The sequence below is a fragment of the Drosophila mojavensis genome, unplaced genomic scaffold (assembly GCF_018153725.1).
Source record: "Drosophila mojavensis isolate 15081-1352.22 unplaced genomic scaffold, ASM1815372v1 contig_136, whole genome shotgun sequence".
Lineage (NCBI taxonomy): Eukaryota > Metazoa > Arthropoda > Insecta > Diptera > Drosophilidae > Drosophila > Drosophila mojavensis.
The window spans coordinates 18,408,570-18,433,263 of NW_025318667.1; the positions used below are offsets into that span (position 1 = coordinate 18,408,570).

General features: G+C 39.7%; 2 protein-coding genes across 4 annotated transcripts; both read left to right on the forward strand.

Annotated features, from left to right (window-relative positions):
* Positions 1–489: 489 nt before the first annotated feature.
* On the forward strand, positions 490–2,724 carry LOC6584165. 3 transcript variants are annotated; one of them, XM_032732372.2, is made up of 3 exons: positions 490–782; positions 839–1,543; positions 1,595–2,724. In XM_032732372.2, exons 2-3 carry the CDS (start codon positions 1,089–1,091, stop codon positions 2,400–2,402), a joined length of 1,263 nt encoding a protein of 420 aa, XP_032588263.1. In that variant the 5' UTR covers positions 490–782; positions 839–1,088; the 3' UTR covers positions 2,403–2,724. The 3 variants fall into 3 exon arrangements, with proteins under 3 accessions (XP_032588263.1, XP_043867468.1, XP_043867469.1); XM_044011533.1 differs by having other exon boundaries at positions 852–1,543; XM_044011534.1 differs by having other exon boundaries at positions 1,056–1,543.
* A 2,153-nt stretch (positions 2,725–4,877) lies between these two features.
* LOC6584167 (tumor necrosis factor receptor superfamily member wengen) lies at positions 4,878–23,731 on the forward strand. The gene is made up of 5 exons (XM_032732370.2): positions 4,878–4,911; positions 14,772–15,511; positions 15,572–15,806; positions 22,532–22,720; positions 23,290–23,731. Exons 2-5 carry the CDS (start codon positions 14,774–14,776, stop codon positions 23,403–23,405), a joined length of 1,278 nt encoding a protein of 425 aa, XP_032588261.2. The 5' UTR covers positions 4,878–4,911; positions 14,772–14,773; the 3' UTR covers positions 23,406–23,731.
* The last annotated feature ends 963 nt before the right edge of the window (positions 23,732–24,694 follow it).

A 24,694-nucleotide genomic window follows, 5' to 3' on the forward strand; every position in this document is an offset into this window, starting at 1 on the left:
CCAACACTAGCACTTGCAGCGAATGTTGTCAATCAGCTGTTTTGTGGGCCACACACGCTTCGATTACAAACGACCACAGCTGCGAGTGCTTTAAATCACAATATAATGCAAATATCTGTGATTGAAGAATTATGTCAATATGTGGCACACCTGTGCATAAAATATAGCATATCACAAATATACAGCGCACAAGGCATCAACAAGCCAGATCACTTAATCAAAAGAGCTAGAAAGAGCTCAACTAAAAGATGAAAATTTCTCTGAATAACTTTTTGGACTGTAAGAGAAATGTTTCTATAATTTGTCAATTAAGGTTATGAATTAGAATTCGGGTGTAGACAAACCCTTGTAACTAACATTATGAAGTCATTTGATAAGATAATGCAATGTAGTACAAATAATTATATAAAATAATACATGCATATATATTGTATTTACATGCAACGCCAAGGTGTAAATAGTTAGACCGGCAACACTGCTCACACTGCTGCCACAGCTGATTGCTGGATGACCCACACACGCAGCAATGGACAGTCAGCTGCCTGCAATAGATGCATAGCAGGAGAATGCACTAATGCACACACACACCGTAATTGAGTGATAGCCATTTAGCAGTCAGTGCAGGTACACATACACACAGAGCGGCATTGTACAGTTACGTTTGCTTATCTCCGCCGCTTGGACGTGTTGATTGTATTTCTTCAAAACAAAAATTTGGCGGAAAATTTGAAGACAGCATACCAGTGGCCGCAATCAACTCAGATATACACACATACCTACATGTATGTATATATTATATGTATATATGTGTGTAGCTTGACCGAAGTCTCATATTAAGCTCACCACGTCAGATCTTCGCTTGGATGTAAATCGATCTTGTCGCCGATACAAATAATTTTAGTAAACTAACATTCGCATGCACACACACACACATACGTACATAGCTGCACTGGTTGACGTGTACCTCTCGCAGCATTTAGACGCGCCTGTTGATTACACATTATCGAATTGCCGTGTTTACACAATAGTTTTATAAATCGCCATCAATTTTCAAGAGCCGGCACAGTAGAAGCCCAGCAGTCGACACGATGAGCGCGCCGACATTTGCCGACATATCTGCCAAGTTCAATGAAGCCACCTTGGACGAGATCATTCAGAATGCCGGCGGCACCAAGCACACCTCGTACAAGTTCGGCGCAGGAGGTAAGAAGGGAGACTCTTATCTGAGTCGAGTGTTCCGGCTGTGTGTGTATGGCGTCAAGGAGCCCGAGGGCGAGCAGCTGGAGGTGAATGTTGTTGTCAAGGGCATGCCGGACAACATGCATAGGCGTCGCCTGTTCCGCTCCACGGACTTCTTCCGCAACGAGATACATTTCTACACTAAGATCATTCCCGCCGTGGAGGCTTTCCAGGCGTCGAGGCAGCCCAAGCCTAAGAAGCCTTTCGTCGAATATCCCAAGTGCTATGCATCCTTGTGCGATGGCGCCAACGATTTCATTGCTCTCGAGGATGTGGGCTTCCGTGGCTATCGGTCGCCCGATCGGTAGGTCGACGATTCCCTCTTTCTTCCATCGTCTAAATCATCTTCTTTCAGCCAGAGCTATATCGCACTGGAGGACGCGCTACTCACCATGCGCACCCTGGGCCGTTTTCATGGCGTGGCATTGGCCTTCAAGGCGCTGGATGCGGACAACTTTGAGAAGGCCGCTAGTGCTCTGGAGGAGACCTACTATGGCGAGCACACGCGTGAGTGGTACACGGGCTTCCTGCAGGTGGCCGAAAACGTTGCCCTCGACGCAGTTACCAAGACCTTGCCCAACACTAAATACGAGACTTTGGCCACCAATTTCCTGCAGCCGCAGCTGTTCGATGATATGATTAATCTGGTCTCCACTCGCTCCAAGCTGAGTGTCTTTGGCCACGGCGACTGCTGGACGCCCAACTTTCTCACACGCTACGGCCAGGACGGCGCTCCACAGGAAATCATCATAATTGACTTTCAGCTGGCTCGCTGCGCCTCCTTGGCGCTAGACATCAGCTTCTTTATATACTCCTGCACCAGCCAGCAGCTGCGCGAAGAGCACTACGATGATCTGTTGCGCGCCTACTTGGAGAGTGCCCAGGCGCTCATTACGGATCTGGGCGGCGATGCGGAAGCGGTCATCTCCTGGGAATCGTTGCAGGAGGAGCTGAAACAGTTTGGTCGCTTCGGGGTTGGCATGGGCATCGAATCACTGCCGATGTCGCTCATCGAGGACGACGAAGTGGCCGATCTGGAGGGCATTATCGAGAACGCCGTGCTCACTGACGTCTGGAACATAAAGCCCTTCGAGCAGCCCGCCAAGCGGCAGCGCATCGCCGAGATTTTCAAGCATGCCGTTGACCAGGGCTACATCAAGTAAGCCAACGAGGCATCCACATAGACGTTGAGTACCTCGTATATTCAAGACAATACTTCTATACATTATACAGACATGTGTAAATGTCTACCTGTATAATGTGTACCTGTATACCCTGTATCTGTATTTCGGCTAGCGGGTAATAAACTCGACTGCTGTCCATTATTATTCTTGATCTAATATGATCAACTACGGCAACTAGCTAAACAAAACTCAAGTACTATCAATAATATAATATATCATTAAGCTACACAAATGCATGAGGAAATAAATACATATATTTTTATGAATAGAAATTATAGAAATATATACATACACATATTAATTTATAGTGCTGAGATTTGTTGATGAAATTTTAGTACACAACAAAAATGGTTCATGAAAAGACTAAGCCAGGTTCACGAACCAGAAAGAGCGTTGCTTGAAATCGTAAATAGATCATGATTAAATTCATAACCTACTTTATGCTTTATGTAAAGTTTAGGTTACGTGAAATTTATAACAGCATGTGAATAGTTAGAAATTCCCTTAATGGAATGTATGGTACTATCATGTGCACTTCCTATGTGGGAACACAGCTAGAAACTGTTCCCAGCTCTAGAAATTTCTATGGAGCCTAAAAATATGCTGTAAATGATATAAGTCAAGGTTGTTTGTACTGGATATTCAAAAAAAGAAATAAAGTTTTAAATATTGAATTTTCATCATATAAATATTTATGGTTTACACTAAGGAGTTCACGAGAAATTCTGAGCAACTTGTATGGACTAGCAACAAAAGCTTATATATATGATAAGGTAAATACCCGCTAAGACTAACAAATGCCTCTGTCTTTTTAGCTCTGGCAGTAAGAGAAATTTACAAGGTGTAAATAGAGTGCTCTGGCTGGCAGAGCTAAATCACCCCTAAATATCAGCAAAGTTCACAATGTCAGATCGTCATCAGCGTTCGCTCTTCTCACCTCGCTCGCAGAGGGAGAACGCTCTGAGTCGCTCTCTTTGACGCTTTGTGTTGAGAGCAGTGCTGTCAACTTTTCCGGGCAAGAAATTGCTAAAATGCGAAACCTTTAAAACCTGCTAGAAACGGCTAAATCAAATTCAAGAATAGGAGAAATATAGCCATTTCAGTTTTTATACGCTGAACCCATTGACAATGGGAAATTAGGGTATAAATGCCAAATTTTCCGCTAGCACCTAGATTACAATTTTTCCTGGATTTGGCAGTTGAAAAAGGCCAGATCTGGCCGGTAAAAGGCTAAGTTGCCATCCCTGGTTGAGAGGCAGCGCGACAGTGCTGACACCGACAAAAGTGTAGAAGCTAGTTTCAAATAAAAATAAGCCTTATTTGTTTTATATAATTTATAAACTGTAGAATGAAAATATATAAGAGCTTTGAGTTTTTCCTTAATATATATATATTTCTTTGTTAAACATTTGAAAATTAATATCATATACATATATGCATAAAAATAGAAAATTTGAATAAACATTATATATCTGAATGAAATATTTTTCAAAATTAATAACTTTTGTTATTAAATGTTTAATAAAAAAAAAAAAAATTAAAATCGAAATCAAAATAATGACAATAAAAATACAAATAAAAAAGTAGAGTAACTGACATCAGTTTAATTAATCTGCAATACAACAAATAATGTTAGCTGTAGCTAGAGAGTCTTTAGCGTCTTTAGTCAATTCTAACGGGAAAATGCCGCCAGTTAGCCAACACTGGCGCGCGGCGTGGCCTTAACACGGCATCGCTCGCGTTGCATGCCTCAGTCTCTCCACGCACGCGACGAGCTGCGGATCAACGCTGCGATCGTCGATCGCTTCAAAGTGGTTCTGAAATATTAGCATTAAACGCAACGTATTTACTATATTTTACAACTATTTTGTTTTTTTTTTTTTGCGTTATTTATTTATTGTTCTTCATAAAATTTTTTTTCTCGTTTGAAACATTTACAATCGCATGTGTGGAAAACGCGACGGCACTTGAAACGATGCCATTGCCATGCCTGGTTGTATACTTACCTAGATGCTTAAATATATACGATTATATATACACACACAAGCACACTCACGCACACATACACACACAGGCACACACATAGTTTTGCATAGAATGTGAATTAGTTGCTCCGATACGTTAGTCTAGTGAATCGCGAGTGATTTTATGTTAATTTTTTTTTTATGTTTTTATGCACTCAAAATCATGCAAAAAAAGTGTCAACGAAATGAAAACGAAAAGTTTAACAAATTGTGAGTGCAAAGGCGACTAATTGATTGATTGATTGATTGATTGATTGTTGATCGAAGTGTAACAGCAACAGCAACAGCAGCAGCATCAACAACAACAACAACAACAGCAACAACAAGAGCACATGAATATAAAAATGCAAACAGCAAATTGAAGATCCAACAATAACAACTCAACTATATATACATACATATATATATGACCATATACATATATACATAATCAAACCGCAAACGAGCGAAAAAAATACGAAAAAGTGAGTGATTTATTTAATACACGTATATACATACATACATATATATATCTAGATATAAGTCAGATATGTACGTATATAGTGTCATGCCCATATTCTACTATATATACATACATACATATACAGACCGACAGACCGACAGAGGGACAGACGGACAGACCCACAGATGGACCGGGGGCAGAGCGCACTCATGAGCTTTGCTACGGTTATGATTATGGTTATGCCCGGTTTCGGAAGCAGCAGCCCGCCAGTTGCCGTCAACGATCATCATGATGCTGCTAGCTCTACATCTCTCCATCTCCTTCTCGCCCGCTGGCTCTCTCTCCCTTGCTCTCTGAGTCTCTGCTGCGTTGCCGGTCTCGTTTCTGTATATGAGAGGGGGGCTGTGGCCGGCTCTGGCTTTGGCCTGGGGCTGAGGCTGCGGCTGAGGCTGGGCCTGCAGCCGAAATGAAATGGAATTAAATTAAATCAAATGATAAAAAATATAAATCGAGCGTAGAAACAGTGGCAGCCCTCTGTGCCAACGGTCCAAAGCAGCGAAAAAAAAAAGAAAACTGAAACAAAAACAATCGGAATCAGAATCAGAATCTGAATCGGAATCTGAATGAGAAACCCCCACAGTCCGACAACTGACTAACTGACTAACTGACTAACTGACAAACAGGCAAACTGTTGCATTGCCATTAGGGGGCACAGTACGCATACAAATGCAAATACGTGTGCTCTCTCTCTCTCTCTCTCTCTCTCTCTCTCTCTCTCTCTATGTGTGTGTGTGTGTGTGTATATTCATAGACGCACTACAGCTAATGGATATGCTCAACGTGCTATTAACGTGCACACATGCCATAAAGACCCAAAGAGCGGAAGGAAAATCCAAAGGGTAAACATCGGCAGACCCTAGAGCCGGCTATCGACTGTCGACTGTCGAATGTCGACTATTGGATGTCGGGAGTCGGCAGTCGGGAGTCGGCACTTGTTGTTCCCTGCTCCTGCAGCCGGCTGCCATAGGCCATAAATACATAGATAAATACATTGAACTCTTCTGTTGGCGTTGCTTACATAACGCGCGACCCTCCTTCATTTTGAATATGTCAAAAATCTGTCAGAATATAAATAAGTCGCCCTCCGAACTGCATCTGTATCCGTATCCGTACTCATATCAGTATCTCAGTCTGTGCCTGTATCTGTACCTGCTGCATCTGTATCTGCAGCTCGATTTGTTTATGCATCCGTGTCTGCATCTGTATTCGTAACTGGATTCATAACAGTAATTGTAGCTATATTTGAAAGGTGTCCCCTTTGTCTGATACTGTATCTATATACATATATCTGTATCTGCATTCCTAACTGAATTTCAATCTGTATCTGTATCTGTGCCTATATCAGTATCTAAAATTGAATCTCCACTTTCATTCTCATCTGCATCTGAAACCGTATCTGAAATACTATCGGTATTAGTATTCGTATCTGTATCTTTATCAGTACCTCTACCTGCATCTGCATGTATCTGTATATCTGTTAGTATCTGCGTATATCCGAATTTTTAATAGTATCTACATCAGTATTTGCATTCGAATTCAAATCTTCATTTCGATCTGCGTATACTATATACGAGATACATATATTCATAGACACTCAGACGTGTATCTGCATGTGGCTTTAAGCTTGAATCTATACTTGTATATTAACTTGTATCTACTATGTGTATAACAAAATTCAACAAAATTTATATACATTTTTGTTCACACAAATACATATTAATACATATTTTTCAATCTATTTCTGCATCTGTTAGGAACAGCATCTGCTAAGCCTATTAACATATTGCTTGCCAATCGATCGCCTGACATTTGACATTTGTTAAAACATGCATAAATATAAACACTCATATATCATATATATATATATATATATATATATATATATATATATATATATACATATATATAGATATATTTGTGTCTGCATATACATTCAAGCACTCACATATATATATGTACATATATAGCAACTGCTGCCCTCACATCATTCGGATCTTTTGTTTGTTTTGGCCAGAGATCTGCGAATCATCGTTTGTTGTTGCAGCTGAAGCGCTCACAACTTGAAAATATATCCAGTAACCAGTGAAAGGGCGTGAAATCGCTTCAATTTTTATTTATTACCAAAGTCTTACAATAAATATATTGCTTGATTTTTAAAAACATTTTACTTTTTACATTTCTGAGTCAAATATTCTTTCATATTCTTCTGTTTTAAAATGATCGCATTATCATACTACAGCGTATCATGTAGTCCAGTATACCCATTTATTTATCTTATTTATTTGCAACTTTTGATAAATGATTTGCAAATTGTTTTTAGGATTGTCTGCCCCGCTGCCAAATTCTAAAGCTCATTTTGAGTAGCTTGAGGAGCGAAACAAAGAAATGTTTTTGCCCGAAAACTAATTCGAAAAAAATATGGACTTTGCATTCGGGGTATTCCATGTGCTGAGAAATGAAAATAAATCGCGCAACAGCTGTCAGCACAAGCTAAAAACATTTTAGATGTTTTTAAAATGTAAGAAATAGAATTTTTTGTGGCTCAGTTGTTAGTTGCAATATACGTTGTTTACATTCTTTTATAAGAATACCTGTTGCTACACTGTAAAGGAAATACGTCAATTATATTTACTGCTAATTATATGAAATGGGCTTTACTTGCAACTTTGCCATGAATTTTCTAGTCTCAGTTTGAAATATGAACTACAGTAAAAGCTGATTATATTTATTCTGGGGTATTTCGAATGGTAGTCATTAGGATATACATATAACGTATTACATGAATCTATGAGGAGATAAGCAAGATCAGAGAGCACTTTTCAGGTATGCTTTTATGCACTTTCAAATTTGAAGAGGAAGACGTGATATTTAGCTTGAAGTTAGTTTGAGGCCCAACCATGATCTACAGAGCATATTCTAGTTCATAAATCTGTATTATTTGATCGTAGGGTATTTAGAGTTCTATGCTCACAGCAATTATATACATACACATACATATTATACACATACATCTCGTTTTGTTTGGCTTCTACAATTGTTTTGTATTGATTTGATAATAAAATTTCGCAAGATACACTCACACACACAGACACACACAATCAATACACCCACACAGTCAGACACAGACACTAGCTGAGAAGTTCTAAAGATTTCCACTAAATCGTTGTTGAAACAACACTGATCAGTCAGCGTTTTTGTCTCTCTGTTGCTGTTGTTGTTATTGTTGTTGTTGCTCATGGCGCGTTTCATTAAATTGTTGTTTTTTTTTTTTTTTTGCTCATGGAAACGTTTTAATGGCTTGTCGCGCGTGGAATTTACACAGCAATAAGCAGAAGAGTGGGAGCGTGGTACGGAGGGAGGGAGGGACAGAGAGAGAGAGAGAGAAAAACAAAAGCCAAAGCAACAACAACAATAACAATAACAATTCAAGTAATACTAATCAACAAAAACAACAATAATAATCATAAAAAAGTTGTGAGCATTCAGTTGACATTTTAATAATGTCTGTCTACATGCGGTTGTTGTTGTTGTAGTTATTGTTGCTGCAATTGTTGTTGTTGTTGTTGAACTGAAAGAATGTATGAAAATATTTGAAATTGTTGCTTAAAAGATTTCAAAAATCAATTTCTCAATATTATTTCTGGCATTTATTTTGCGCAATTCAATTTTTTTTTTATTTATTTATTTTTTTTTTTGGAAGCTTGCACTAGAGCGGAAAAGCCGACATACATATTTATTTCAATATATTAATATGTATTTGCGCTCATGAACATACAGTACGATAGAGCACTAAATCATCATGATAAATGTAATATTTTTATATCTATTTCAAGCGAATATAAAGATTTTATATATTCATCTTGATGGGTTTATTGCAAACTTAGGAACATGCCCACATAGGGCTTAAGACAGATAATTAAAAAAAAAAACGTTGTTTTATTAGAATAACTAAAATGATGGACAATTGAAAACTTATTAAAATACAAAGTATTGGCTGTTAAAAATGCATAACTATCATTTTAATGAACACAAATACATATGCATATATACGTATATATATATGGATATTTTTTATAGGACTTTATTTTGTAATTTCTATTACATTCATTATAATAAACTTAAAAACACTTTTATTACATTATATATGGATTAATTATTATAAGCAAACTCCTTACAGTTTATTCGACAGCTTTAGCTTTTCAATAGGACTGCTTGATAGTATATGAAATTTGAATATTGTATTTCTCTGACAGAGTATCTTAGAGTGAGTTTGCAGCTTGTCTCTACATACATATACCATATTGCAGCTATCAAATGCTTCGTTTTACTTTTTGCTTTTGGCAAACATTTCTCACGACAGCCGCCAGCTGTTGGCCTAAAAATAAAAGAATTTTGTTCGCAGCAGCAGCTACAGCATTGGCCAGCAAAGGGTGGTTCAGCGTGTAGCTAATAATATAGCATGATTTGCAGATACCCTGTAGTTGAATGTTGATATTTGTACTCGTCTGTACTGACAAATCACACTGGCTTCTGGGCATCAAGTAGCTTAGCTAACTTTAGCATGATATTCATATTAAATTCTTCTAGTTCAACAACTGGTTAAACAAGAAACCTTTTCAAGACAATGTTTTGTTATTTATGAATAATAATAATAATAAAAACTAACGAATTTACGAGCACCAAATAATGCAAAGTTTTATAAATTTGTTATATGGCACTCCAGTTGTTCTACTCATGGATATAGCACATAAAGCTTACGATCTTGTATGATCGTATTTTGACCTCAACGACTTGCTTTATTCGAGCTGTTAGCCATATACAGCACTTTAGCCTTTTTCTATAAAAGGCCTAGCCAAGTAGAGCTTAATAAGCCAAGTCTTACCTACAAACTTGACAACTTTCTTAAGAGAATTCCAACTCTTCCAATCTTTAAGTTTGTACAATGTATTCCATTGACATACTGATCAGACTGCCTTATTATAAAGACTCATATAAGAACTTTGAGCAATTTCGATATTATCAATCAATCAATATCAATTGATGGATCAATCAATTTGCTTCGTACCGACCGGGCGAAAAGCTCTGTCTACACTGACTGACCCATTTTACGGCTTGCCTTTAACTGTCTTCTTCTCCCTCTCCCTCTCTTATTCTCTTACGCTGTCTTCCCCCTTTGCTCGCTCGCGCTCCTTCTGTTTGCTGAGCGGTTAGTTCAGTTTCAATTAGCACAAAGCTGAAAATGCAACATGATTTAAATTGTTGTCGCTGTCAGTTGTCAGACAAGAGCGATAACAACAGCGACAGGGCGCAGCACGCCTCAGTCGGTCGCACCAAAATGTATCTTATAGATACATGTCTCTGACATAATAATGTGCGACTCTTATGCTCGGCTGCTGCTGTTGTTGTTGTTGTTGTTGTTGAAGCTGTCTTTCTTTGTTGCTGTTGTTGTTGTGGCTGCTGCCTCAATGTCTCTGCAGTTGCCTTTGCGTCTCTCAGGCTGGCATGTGTTTGGTTGGACTACTTGGAAATGCTCAAGCACTGCGTATCCCAATATATTTATATACCTATATAAATATATGTACATATATATGCATGTATATATATAGAGATATGTAGTCTTGGTAAATCTGTTAGTGCGCTAAAAATACTCTACACTTGATTTTCACGTTGCTGTTGTTGTTGTTGTTGCTGTTTTAGCTGACTGCGCTTTTCCTACTCACTCGACTCGGCCCGACTCGAGTCGTTCTCTTAACTGCCAGCAGTTGTCGCCGCAGCAGCTGCTGGTAGTTCATTTCACTTGCACGTAGCCTGATGCTGGCCAAGATCGGGAGCAGCATCAAGAGCAGCTACAATTCACAGCAGATAGAGACTGAAAGCAATGTCAGGTCAGGGACATTTCAAATATTTGCTTTAAGTTTCAAGTGGCATAGTTAAATACTGGACTGGTTTCTTTTTAAAGACTTATCTTCGAAATTTCCACAATAAAAAGAAAAATAATTATAAATATCCAAAAATATTTTTTATATGTGAGAATAATTTTAAAGAAATGTATATTTAATATATATATATTATATTATATTATATCGAGAAATTCAAAGCCAATTTGTAATAGATTTAAAAGGAAATTACTATGAATACAGATAACTCAAGAATAGCTCACTATTCATTACTAGACTATAAATTATTAATATTCATTACTCACTATAAATTACTAGACATTGCTATGAATTTACATCAGCTCTTATATGAGATAAAAGATAAAAGACGCTGAAGTCTGGCAGAGCAAAGAGTTGGGAGAAAGAGCAAAAGAATTTGTAAATAGAATTTTAAAAAATATATTATTTATTGTGAATACGTCATGAAGTCAAAAATTAATTATTATTAGTAAGTCTAAATTTATGATTATTATTATTATTATTATTATTATTTTATTTTATTTTTTTTTTGTATTTTTCTTTATTTTATTAAGCTTTATTTCCCTTCAACATATTTTAATATTCATATACAAATTAATTTTTATACAGAGATTTTTATAGTTTTGCTAGATAGGGATTTTCCTTTTTTCAAAATTTTGTTTTACAAGGTATTTATTATAATATTATATATGCATATACAAACATATGTATATATAAATATGCACATAGTGTCCTCGGCAGCTAGCTAATATTATGATTGATTGTCTTAATGCTTTTCTCTTTTTTGTATGCTTTTGATATTTGTTTAGTTTAATTGTTGTGCACAGTGGGATGATTGATGGAATGACTGTCTAATTGAGCAACGGACAGATAGATTGGCACTTGGCCAATAAATAATGAAGACGGCGCAAATTGGCGCATTTGTTATGTTGGCCAGAGATCAAAGCACAGTAGCTAACAGACACACTTCTTACCATTTGTTACGGCTATACAAATAAACAGCGAACGAAGGAGGGGGGGCAGAGCAAGAGAGAGAAAGAGAGAGGGGGTACATGAGTTGATATGGGCATGGCAGCGGAACTACTAGACGCAATAAACAGAAATCAAATACAACTAATAATTATTCAATTGGAATCGAAATGCATTTTTAATAGGCGCGAGTGGAAAACAGGTGCCACTCACACTCACACACACACACACACACACACACAAGCACGCAGACACATAGTCATAGAGGAAATGCCAATGCCTTATGGGCCATTTCCGATTTGAATTTCATTAGAAATTAAAATTGTTGACCGGATCAGATGGGCTCGCTAAGGCAGCTAATTAGAGAGACGCTGCCCCCACTCCCCACTCCCAGCGGCCCTTCTATGGGCATAGCTTGTCCCTTGTCAGCTATCATTTTTCAGTTTTCAGTTTTCAATTTTCAATTGATCGATTTCCCTTTTGCTCATCGCATTGGATTGATTGGATCGAGTGCTGATCTCGCTGACAGTTCGTAGATCTGCGCTATGCCAATACTCTATATCCATGTGTTATGCAGGCAGAGTACAGTAAACCCCTTTATGAGCCCCAGCCGCACTTTAATGCTTTGCTCTGCTCGTCGGCCACTCCTCCCCTGCCCCTGGCTGTGCCCTTCTTTGCCTCGATGGCCATCATCATCATCATCAACATCGTCATCATCATCATCATCATCCAGCTCAATTCGTCGGTTCACGTTCCCGGTGGCCATACGAGCAATGGTTGATTTTAATTAAATATATCTTCTTCCTGTTGCTGTTTCCATTATATTCGCGGACTGTTGTTGGTTTTTCGTTCAGCTTCTGCTGCTGCTGTTGTTGTTGTTGTTGTTTGTGCTCTATGTGACGTGTGTTTCATAGAGCTTGGCTCTTTTCCTATCCAGACTCACACACACACACGCAGTTTCCATTGTACACCAGCAACAACGAGCTCAGCTCAGCTTTGAGACCAACTCAGCTTTTATATAAATATTCGTAATTAATTGAGATTTTATTAAGATCTTATTAGTTTGGGCAACGTCTAATGAGCTGCTTACCTTGTCAAGCTGACACTAAATTGAAGGCAATGCATCAAATTTCGATCACTTGCCTGATTAGCTGTTCGATTCTGGACCTTTTTTTTTTTTTGCCTAGTTCCTGGTTTCCCTTGGCCTTAGAGTGTAACCAATTGCTGCAACGGAAGTGAAGCACAGTGGCTGAGTGGATGTGGAACCACAGTTGTCATCGCTGCAATGCCAACCCCAACCTCAACCCCATATAACACCCCCTCCATCTCCCCCCGCCTGTGCAATCCCTGCGCTGGTGCACTTACTCCATTGAGTGACAGCCACTGCATAAATAATAATTGTATGCCATTTATAATAGTTTCGTTGTCGTCGTTGTCGTTGTCGTTGTCGTTGTCGTTGTCGTTGTCGCTGATGCAAAGGAATCGGGAGACTGCAGCCAAGAGCCGGACGCCGGTCGCCGAGCGCTGAACGCTGAACGCCGAACGCCGGACGGTGGCTGAGCAATGAACCAAAGCGGAGCCGATGCAGCGGCGGGTGGGCCGGAGCGGCTGGTTGGGGGCTTGGCGAAACGCCTAAGCACCCCGTTGACATTAAAGTTGATTGCAAACTGTACGCATTTATGATTATGATGACGGCGACGACGATGATAATAATGATAATGATGATGATGATGGCGTCGCATTATCGTCATTATCAACATCATTGGCTGCCGGTCGGCTTATTAGTTTGCCATTGCGCGCGCTTTTATGGGCGATAATCCAAGCGGGCAGCTTGAAGAGAAGTAGCAGGAGGAGAAGTGAAAAGTGGAGGAGGAGGTGGTAGAGTAGAAACAGGCCTTCCCTGTCCACACGACCATTTGTCCAAATGGTGCACAGCGTCCCGCTGTGTTGCCATTTTCCATTAGTTTGCCACCCGATGTCAATGTGAGAGGAAAAACAAAGCAGCATTTCGCTGAGATTCCCCCCGCATGAGCGTGAGAAAAGCCTGGGAAAACTGAAAAGAATCTATAAATGTCGCCAGCAACAGATGTCATTTCATATGATCTAGCTCCAATCAAGGCTAAATTCTTAAAATAAAGCACGCTTTATCGCTCTAATCGACATAAATTTATAATCCAAATTAGTTCGACAATTCGAATGGGTAGAGCAAGGCAGAGCCAGGCAGAGATAACGCTAAAAAAAATATATTCTTTATTTGGTCATGTGCTTCACTATGTAATATTAGATGCTATGAATGCACTCAGATTTGTAGGCTGCAGAGCAGAAAGAGCAGCGAAATAGTATTGGAGCTTGGGCTTGGCTTGGCTTGTGGTATAGAAATGGGCAAATGGTATACGGATTTTTTTCTGAATTATGAAATTTGTCTGAATTGCCACAAAGTTCTTTCGTTCCACCTACATTCTGTATAGATCTATATTTAGTATTGTATTTGAGTAGATCTCATAATAAAGTATATATATATATATATATATATATATATATATATATATATATATATATATTCTTGATAAGGATGACGAGGTAAATCCATCTGATTTTGATCCATCCATTCGTTCTTCTGTCTGTCTGTTTGTTTGTCATTCCGGAAATCGATCAAGTTTTTGAACATCTCTAACATCTCCGTCTAGAGCTTTCTTGGTTATTCTCATTTCTTTGTTTACTTTCATTTACTTATGGAATTTTCACCCACAGGGAGACCAATTACAACTTTAACAAATCTGACAGCCAAATTCAATCGAATCTTACTCCGATTTGTGAAGAGATTTGATTTTGCTGTCTACCTAACTCCCTCCTCTCTCAGCTATTATAATAAAATATTAAACAACAACAGAAAAACGTATATAAATGTCAAACGATTTTGCCTTCTTATATTTTGTAGAGATGCACCCGTTAATGCAACGTCACAGCGCAGCTAGCAGAGCAGCTGCAGCAGCAGCAGCAAGAGCAGCGGCGGCAATCGGAACAGCAGCAACAGCAACAGCAACGAAATTACCAACGACGAGTAGCAGTAAAAGTAACAACAATAACAACAACAGCTTAACACTAACTATAATGCGCCCAGCAACAAAAACAAACTCCAAATTTCACAAACGCCGACGAAAGCGACAGCGGAGTGAACAGTGCAGCAACAATAGCAACAGCAACAGCAACAGCAGCAGCAACAGCTACAGCAACAGCAGCACAGCAACAACAACAATCCGTAGAAGATGTAGCATCCCATATCTAAGCAGAACTGGCGCCTATCTGACGCTTCTACTGCTAACTACAACATGTTCCTTGTGCGCTGTTACCGCCGCGTCCACAGCCTCCGCCTCCGCCTCCGCCTCCGCCTCCGCATCCACAGCCTCCGCCTCTAGTGCTGCCACTGCAGCTGCCGCACCCGCCTCTGCCACGAGCAGCAGCGGCAGCATTGGCGGCTTTGTGCCGCCCAGTTCGCCCTGCGCGCCGCAGCATTGGTGGGATCAGGTGCAGGACAAGTGCATGCCCTGCACCAGCTGCCAGGGCGAGATGATACCGCTGCGTCCCTGCCAGCTGCACATCGACACCGTTTGCCGCTCCATCTACGAGCTGAAGATCGACTGGGTGGTGCTGGCCAAGACGGAGCCCAACTGGAAGGAGGTAAGCTCATGTTCGACATGCCCCTAAGCAACTCACACTCAACGCTCTTGCCCTTCACAGCGCCGAAAGTCATCGGAGTACGAGCATTTCGATCAGCCAACGCCGCTGCAGCACTTGACCCACGAGCAGCTGCAGCAGCTGCACGAGGAGGCAGCCGCTGCCCTGCCCCTCGACTGGCAGACGGGCGCCCTCTTCATAGCGGTGCTCGCCTGCCTGCTCTTCTTCTCGGTCGCCGCCTGCATACTCATCCATCACATGCGCCAATGGCGCCGCATGGAGCGCCGACTGGACCAAGGTGAGTTGAACCTGAGCTGGAGCTCAGTATGTAATTTTAAGAGTGTGTCGATGATAGTATGTGTAACCGAAACCACTTATTATATATATTATTATATATATATCGACAATACAACATATTATATATAAGAGTTTTCAAAGTAGATTTAAAAACATTTGCTGAAATAATACAGAGACCAAAACAGAGAATTTATAGAGACCATTGATTTAGTTTACCAAGCACATCAATAGAATTCCATTAGTTTGCAAATAGTTCAAGCATAAATCATGTATTTATATATAACAGTTCCTGAACTTAAGCGTCATCGAAATCTGTCTTAGTGGAGCGTTAGCGGCTAGGCCTTTCGACTCAACTTTCACACGGCTCAGCCGCATGGCCCATGTCAACGGGCGGCGGGTGAATTGAAATGCGCAACACGTTAGACGTTGCATTGCCAAAGGTTGCAGCGTGCTCGGAGAGTGCTCCGGCTGCTTAGCATGCCCGGCGTGCGACGGCGTGTTATTTGATTTCTACGAGAAAGCTGAGAGTAAAACAACCTGCAGCTGCAGTTGTGCGGCGGGCCCTAAACGTGGCCAGCACAGCCGAGCGACTCGTACATATTTATAAGTTTTGAAAAAAAAAACACGACACTTTGATGTATGGGCGCTCCGACAATCGCCAGCGGCATCTCCTTCAAGACTTTGGCCATGGCTCGACGTCCTATGGCCAAAGACGAGCGTCCCTTTGCACAGATTTCCAGCGAATTGCTGCACGAGCTACTGCGAGATTTGTTTGCCTGGCTAAGACTAAGGCTAAGGCTAAGGCTGAGACTGAGACTGAGACTGTAGGCCTGCCTAAGGTGCAGGGTGCTGCGGGGTGCCCAGCTCTCTCTCAGGAGCTGGCCATTCGGCGCATATTAATGAACAGCGCGGCTTGGACCGAGCTGCGCCTGCGCCAAAGTAGAACGAAACGTCCAAATATTTGGCGCATGTGCGTCCGTGACGTCGACTGCGACGCGTTTTGCATATATTTGTTCACTGCTGTTGTTGTTGTTGCTGTTGTTGTCAATAAACTTATTAATATTTTTCGCCAGCTTTGCATTCCTTGCATTTAGTTTTTTTATTTTGCAATTTAATTTATTTACGCTTGGCACTCGTGTTTAACCTGACCGCAACATGAGCTCCAAAAAAGAAAAAGAATATGAAAAGTGCCACAAACCGCAGCCGAACATGAAGGGTAACAAATTTCAGATGGTTTGATAGATATATGAGTGTGAAGGTGACAGGCGCTGCATGAGCAGATGAAATCATGCATATATGTATATACATTTTTTATATTCAAATAAAAGACAAGGATATTGAAAGAGTCGGACTCTTATACTTAGCTAAAATTGGCTTAAAAATAACGTATATAAATCATAGAAAAATCAAACTGAAAGTCATATATAAATATAGATAGTCATATACATATAAACAGTATATGATTTTCATATGTATTATTTTATAAGAAATATGTCGTATATAGAGCATAGTTCGGATTTGAGAATTCCAATGCCAAGCGATAAGTCCGCCTCTTCTACAGACAGTTCGACTGTACTCGCCATGCGTTGATAATTGCTTGTTCCCTTATTTGTTGTTGTTTTTGGCTCAGGCAACGATCTCTGTCCTTGACAATGGTATTTGCCTTTGGCCAATTGGCTATAGTTCCCTACAGGGCATAAATTATGTATGTGCTCCCATATGCCATGTCGACCCTCTCATATGTCACAATAAAGCAGCATATAACAGAGACGCAACTTAAATGAGGCATGCAGCATACTCAGAGAGAGCGAGAGAGAGAGTGAGAGGGCAACTTTAACTTCGTCGACTCTCCAAGTTGCTCAGCCTTTTCCACTGATTTGATTCGAGTTGCTCAGCAAACTCACTTTCAAGTTTTATGAGCCAGCAGCTACATAAAGTGCTGGGCATTTCAGCTTTTATTGCTTTTCTAAGTGGCAACGAAATTGAGCATGGAGAGCCTTAGGTATTTTATTTGAAATATATGACAACTGAACAGAACAATGAGCATATAAATAAAGCGTACAAATATATAAAAATATATAAAATATATAAAATATGTAAAATAATAAATGTGCATATAAAAAATATATTAAATACATAAAAAAAAAAAAAGAAAAATAATGATATATAGATACATATATAAAATATTTAATATAAATACATACATATACATATATAAAATATTTAATATGAAAAAAAAAACACATAATAAATACTTATTTTTATTAATATAATTGCATTTCAAAAAATATATAAAATATATTGATATTTATATATATTTAAATTGGCTTCGATAGATTTGATCTTTAAAATAAATTTGCAAATGAATATTCTCACATATAATAAGATTACAAAAAGTAAAAAAATTAAATGAAATTTTTAATTTCATATTTCAAAATTTTTTTTAGTTCAACAAAAAGTTGTTGTAGAGCCAGACTAGTCTAGTGTTGTATAATTCACTTTTCATAGTCAACTCGCTAGTTGTTCCAGTTGCCAAACGAAATCCCATACAAGATCTTTTCGGATTGCTTAGATTTGAGTGTTTAGCTGCATGTTAAATCTGACACGAACTTGTACTGCTGTCTGTGACTGCAATTCGATATTCAAAGTGAATTTGGAATATTTCCACTTGGCAGCTCTGCTCCACTCACAACTCACAGCTCACAGCTCACAGGTCGCAGCAATCTGAATGTCTAGAGTCTATCTATGTGTTTATCTAAGCGGGCATATATCATTTCGGCTGGCGTGGCGAGTGTGTAGACACATGTTGTTCGATGCGCAACAATAATAAGGAGGCATAGAAAAACAACAACAGCAACAGCAACAGCAACAACAGCAGCAACAACAACATTGTTAAAGAGCGTGCATTTTCCACGCTTTTCGCGCCCATCCACCCACGGGCCGTGTCTGCGGGGCCAACGTGAAAATTTATGCCTTGCTTTGATAGGCTCCCGTCTTGTTTTTCTTCTTGTAATCATAATTCAGCGCGTGTCGACGGCGACGTCAACGGTGACGGCGACGTCAGCGCCGACGTTGGCGTCAGCCCACGCTGCGCTCTGAGTGAGCGACTGCAAGAGTGCCAGAGAGTGCAGGCATGTCCAGTGTGAAAAATTTATGAAGCCACCAACGAAACGATACGTAACGCAAACAGCCAACTAACAACAACAATGGCAAGAAAACAAGAAAAAAACACTTGCCTAGGATCATGAGTTGAGCGTGTTACCAAGTGCAACCATTGAGATTTCAAATATCAACTCTAGCCTGACTTAATCCAGGACCGGAAGCAAACCTACACACACAGACAAAGGAGGGGACAGAGAGAGAGAGAGAGAGACATAGCTAGTACACAGGTAAAAGACACGTACAACGGAAGAGTAAAGGCCCCCGCACCGTCCCGCCATCCTCAGTCTGCGTGCATTTGTGTCTAGCTCAAGGACAAGCGGATGTTTGTAGACCGCAGAGTTGAATCACTTCCGTGGCGATGTAATCAAATTCCAAAATCATGTCACAGCCAGTCGAGGGCCATAAAACAAACGAGGGGCAGGAAATGCCACTGCACCACCACCACCACCAACAACAACAACCACCACAACAACAACAGTAGCAACAACAACTGCATCTTTATGTAACAGATCTTTGTCAACTGCGCTCGAATGGTCCCAGGCGCGGCATTTGCCTTTGCACTTCTCATTGGATTCTGTCACTTCCGTCGCACTCGTCACACATCTATAAATAGTTGGCGAATACTTCGATCCGTATGTTGATTAAATATTGGACCAGCTGGCTCGAGTTGTACAGGAAGTTGTTCGACTCCTTCGGTGGCAGCGAAAGGTGTGACTGGGCGCACTCAAGCGATCAATTGACACTCTCTATACCACTCCCTATCTCAGCCTCTCTCTCGCTCTCGCTCTCTCACTCTTCCTCTTTGTCTCTCTCTTCAACTCAGTTGGCATTTCTGCTATTTGCATTCGCATGCGTTTGGCACGCGCTTAGTGTTTCCTTCAACTTGGATATGTGCAGCAGGCCATAAATTCGCTCAATGCGCCAGCTGAGCAAATGCAGATCGTACAACTGCAGCCGATCTTCGTTCCCTGCATTCTACGGCCACTCCAAAAATAGCGATGCCGTGCCCGTCTTGCCCCGAGCAGCGCAGCGCCGCGCAGCGACACTGAGGGCGGACACTGCACAGCCAGCGAGGGCGACTCACTTGGCACCTGAAAGGAGAAAGCTTGCCATTTGCGAATGATTCGAATGAAGTGAATGAGAAGTGAATGAGTGTCAGGCGAAGGGTAAGCTCTAGAGATCTCTGTACTCTCTAGAGTGTCTATCTATATATCTATATCTAACATCAGGCCTACTATAATACTAGAATACTCTATCAACTTTATGTATTACTCCCTTTATACAGGTAGTCGCTAGAGTCTATAGATCTGCTATAATTATTATCTCTATGGAGTAACTAGTTATTCTACAATATTCTTAAAAACTAATCCATTATTACTAGATCCTTTATAGATCACTGTAAATTCGATAGCTCTTATATCTGCTATAATACTAGAATTTTCTTTTCGCCAAACCTTTATAGATGAACTCTATGTAATCATTGAACCTGCTATAGTGTATTACATCAAATAAACATATCTTATTTAATACTAAAAATACCACAATTAGAATCTACTTTCTGTCCAACACATTTTCAATCTGATACATAACTTATTAAATTAGTTTATTTTTGTTTTCTTACCATATTCTCATCTAATCATCAATATCATTCTTCAATTAATTACCCAATCTTTGTTGCATCAGGCAAAAACAATAATAAATAAGACTTTAGGCAGTGATTTTTCCCATAACACCCAATTATTGATCCATAATTGTTGAAGTACAAATTTTACTTTGTAGATCATATGCATCTGGCTATCCCGTCACTCGTCCCCTTCCCCCTCCCCACTTCTTTCTCCTGCTATGCTGGGCACTTGGTTTTTCTCGGATTTGCTGTTTTCACTAATCAGTTTGCTAGAATCTTCTTATACATATAGCTTCCACGGAAAATTCGACTGTGCCGCTTTTCTCCAATATACCACACACACACACACAAGATCTACATATGTATGTGTATGTGTGCGTACGTAAACAGATAGATAGGAGTACTCGAACCTGTGGTCGGCCATGCTCTTCCTCTTTCTCTGCCTCTTGCTCTTACCCTTCGTCTTCCTCTTCCTCTCAGAATCTATAGAGACTACTCATCCATATGTGCTTAATTTGCTTTGGCGCATTGGAAATTTTAAGCCTTATTGAACTGCGCAAATTTGTAAAATTCTTGTTGCTTTTCTTCCAATTCCAATTGGAAAATTTTCTTTCTGATTTTTCTCAAAAATTGTATACGACGTAGCTGCTATAGTCGTCGCTCTTCTTCTTCTTCTCCTTCTTCTGTTGTTGTTGTTGTTGTGTGAAAATTTTTGCTGGGATTGTTTATAATAAAAAGCAAAGAACCGAAAGGCAGCCGTCGCGTCTGTTGGGCAACGGAACTTAATTTTCTTGTTGATCTTTTATTTTATATTTCTGTTTCTCATTTCTCTCGTTCGCTTTTCAGTTTTTCCTCGACGCATGTCGATTTTGTTTTTTCACTTCTTTTTTTTTTTTTTTTTTTTTTTTTTTTTTTGTTGACTTCAAGTTTTAAAAATAAATTATAAATTATCTGCTCTCTGGCTGCGCTGACTGCGCTGACTGCGCTGCTGGGCTGCTGTCTGTTTTCTGTTCTTTGGGCACGCCCACCGTTTACGCCTTCGCAGCTTGTTTACAAGTCGGAAATGCGCCGCAAAGGCCCCTGAGCGACCCCCTTTCTATTTCCTGGCATCGATCAACAAATGGCTGGCCGTAATAATTGTTGATCTGACAGCGCGAATACGAAAATATAATAAATATTTTCACAGCCTTATGGCCGTGTTTATGAAGGCCATAACAGTATTTTATACAATTGGCAAAAATTACAAATACTAGAAAAAATACAAAAATCACCACATACATCTGGCCATTGGCAGACGTGATCCGCAAGCCATTCAAACCTTGAATGCACAAATAGAGACTTTCTATTTATATGATTTGCCATTGGGCCCTTGGGCGGTCATTGAGTGGGTGATCAATACGATTATTATTTCAAAATACATATTTAAGCAGAAAGCGATGGATGACCTGTTGAATTAAGAGCATCAGTTGCTATATTGCTATATTTATGTTCCTCTATCGACTGGCAGAAGAATCAAATAACGTAACATCTATGGCTAACTTTTAGTTACAACATTACATTAACATTTAGTTAACATTATCTATGCCAGATCGATTTAGGTTAAGCTTATCTATAGGTATGTCTATATAGCTATATTTATCTATATATTGTATATATAAGAATATCTTTATATAGCTGCATCTTAATCCATTCTATCCTTCTAAGTTATCGATAAGCTACTCTATTGCTCATAAAATCAAAAATATTTATTAAAATATATGTGTATATAAATGCTAGGTATCTAGCAGGTCGAGCACGCCCGTTTTGAGCATATTGATTTAATAAATTCATACACGAAATTCCAGATGTCGCTTATGTTGCCTGACAATTGCTAACATCACTTATTTTTCTTTCTCTTCTTCCTGTTCTTCTCGTTCTTCTACGACGCGGACTGCCTGCAGATGTGGAAGAGTTGTCCACGAAGCTAATGGCCAAGCTGGCCGAGGTGCAGAGCCTGGACGGTGGCACCTTCTTCATAGGCAATGCGGACGCCCTGCGCGGACTGCCCGCCTCGGCAATGACGGCCGCCTCGGCGGCAGCGTCCGCTGCGCAGTCGAGCCTCTTTCAGCCGCAACATGTGCTGCTGCCTGGTAAGTGTGTCAAAGGTCAAACCACTTGAGATCGTCCAGTTCGAGTGCGTTGCGCCTGGCGGGGGATTGCGCTGAGCTGGGATGGGCTGGGCTGGGCTGGGCTGGGCTGGGCTGGGCTGGACTGGACTAGGTTCGGTTGGGTTGAGACGCCGCGGGATGGCATTCCATTCCACAAGCAAAAGAATTTCTTTTCACATCTGTATGTGTGCGTGTGTGTGTGTGTGTGTGTGATTGTATTCTCTGTATTTGTATTTGTGTTCTCTGCGCCTTTTTGGTCAAGGCGTTTGCCAATTTGCATATAAATTGGCCATTGAGCCCGTGGGCGGCGGCCTCTTGGCGGCGACAATAGCCGTTTAATGGGCCCATCCAATGCGATCGCAATTGATTCCATGGCAAATGCAAATGAGAACGCGCCCGCACAGAATTTTAATACAATGGGGTCTACGGCTGTCACTCAGTTTTTGACAGCCACGCTTGTGGGCCACAGCTCAAGCGCATATGTGTGTACAACCTCTCGCTCACTCACTCATTTCTCTCTCTCTCTCTCTCTCTTTTCTTCTCATTTGCAGTGGAGAAACATACCAAGCATCAGGAGCGAAGGATTCTGACGCTGCAGCCGGGCAATGTGTATATCGAGGAGAATCAAGGACTCGGCGCTGGCGTCTTGGCCAACTCGAAGGGCTGAACGGGCAGCCTGCTGATGACCACTTAAGTGTACGTTAAAGTCTAGTAACACTGTAACACTGTAACAGCAGCAGCAGCAGCAGCAGCAGCAGCTGAGGCGGCAGCAACTACTTTATTAAGTCAACGCCGCTCAAAGGAGCTCGAGAACTTGCAAAATTGGATTACGACTAAATATATATGCATATATATTTATATATATATACACACACTCATATATATATACATATCTCTTTTTTTGCCTAATATTTAATTTAATGTGTTAATGTTGACTTGTTTGTAATGCAAAGGCACAGCAATTAATTAATATAATTAATTATTAATTATTAATTATTAATCATTAATCATTAATTTTTAATTATTAATTTTTAATGAGGACGTTCAATCGGCGAGCTCAGCAAATGGCCGCAGCTTCAACTAATTCTAAATGCAAAATTCAAATCTGTTTTGTTTGAATATATATATATATATATATATATATATATATATATATATATATATATATATATATATATACATATATATCAGAGAGTGAGTGAGAGAGGAGGGAGAGGGAGAAGGGGGACGGAGTATGCAAATTTTTATTTTTATTTTTTTTTTTTATTTAAGTGAACCGAAGTTACAAAGTAAATAAATGCATTAAAATATAATTAACAAATTTTCTACTTAATGTAAATATTAAGGCGAGCGAACGGAACGAAACTGAACGGAACGGAACGGAACGGAATTGAACCAAGCAATATCGGCAGCATATCAGCTACTATATGGTTATTATATAGTCTTGCATATTGTACATCAAACATTGCATCGCTCAAACACACACACACATACATACAAATCTGATTATATACTTACGCTTACGGGAACATATTTAACGTATTTTAATTATAAATACTCTCTCCCTCTCTCTCTATATATATATATATATAACTTATTTTTTTTTTTTTGTATTTGTTCTATCGAATTGCGAAAAAATATTCATTTAGGATTATAAATATTTAATATTTCATAATTATGAAATCGCATACGAATTGAAAACTAACATATAAACAAAACAGAATAAACAAAACAAAATCAAATCAAATGAATCGACAAATCGAAAGAGAGAGAAAGAGAGAAAAATTGTAGCATTTTAAGTCAAGAGAAATGTTGAAATACAAAGAAGAAGAAGAAGAAGAAGCAGTGCACGAATGGAATTGAGAATTGTTTATATTTTAAGTGCTATAAGTGTGCAACAATAAAAAGTTTTATGAATTAATTCACTTGTTTCTACTTAATTTCAATTTTTTCCCG

What these genes read in the sequence shown, in the direction of transcription:
- LOC6584165 (XM_032732372.2), top strand. Translation starts at nt 1,089, where the DNA reads ATGAGCGCGCCGACATTTGCCGACATATCTGCCAAGTTCAATGAAGCC. An exon ending in GGCTATCGGTCGCCCGATCG is followed by an intron (nt 1,544 to 1,594) that starts GTAGGTCGACGA and finishes ATCTTCTTTCAG; the next exon opens with CCAGAGCTATATCGCACTGG.
- LOC6584167 (XM_032732370.2), top strand. Translation starts at nt 14,774, where the DNA reads ATGCACCCGTTAATGCAACGTCACAGCGCAGCTAGCAGAGCAGCTGCA. An exon ending in GGAGCGCCGACTGGACCAAG is followed by an intron (nt 15,807 to 22,531) that starts GTGAGTTGAACC and finishes GACTGCCTGCAG; the next exon opens with ATGTGGAAGAGTTGTCCACG. An exon ending in GCAACATGTGCTGCTGCCTG is followed by an intron (nt 22,721 to 23,289) that starts GTAAGTGTGTCA and finishes TCTCATTTGCAG; the next exon opens with TGGAGAAACATACCAAGCAT.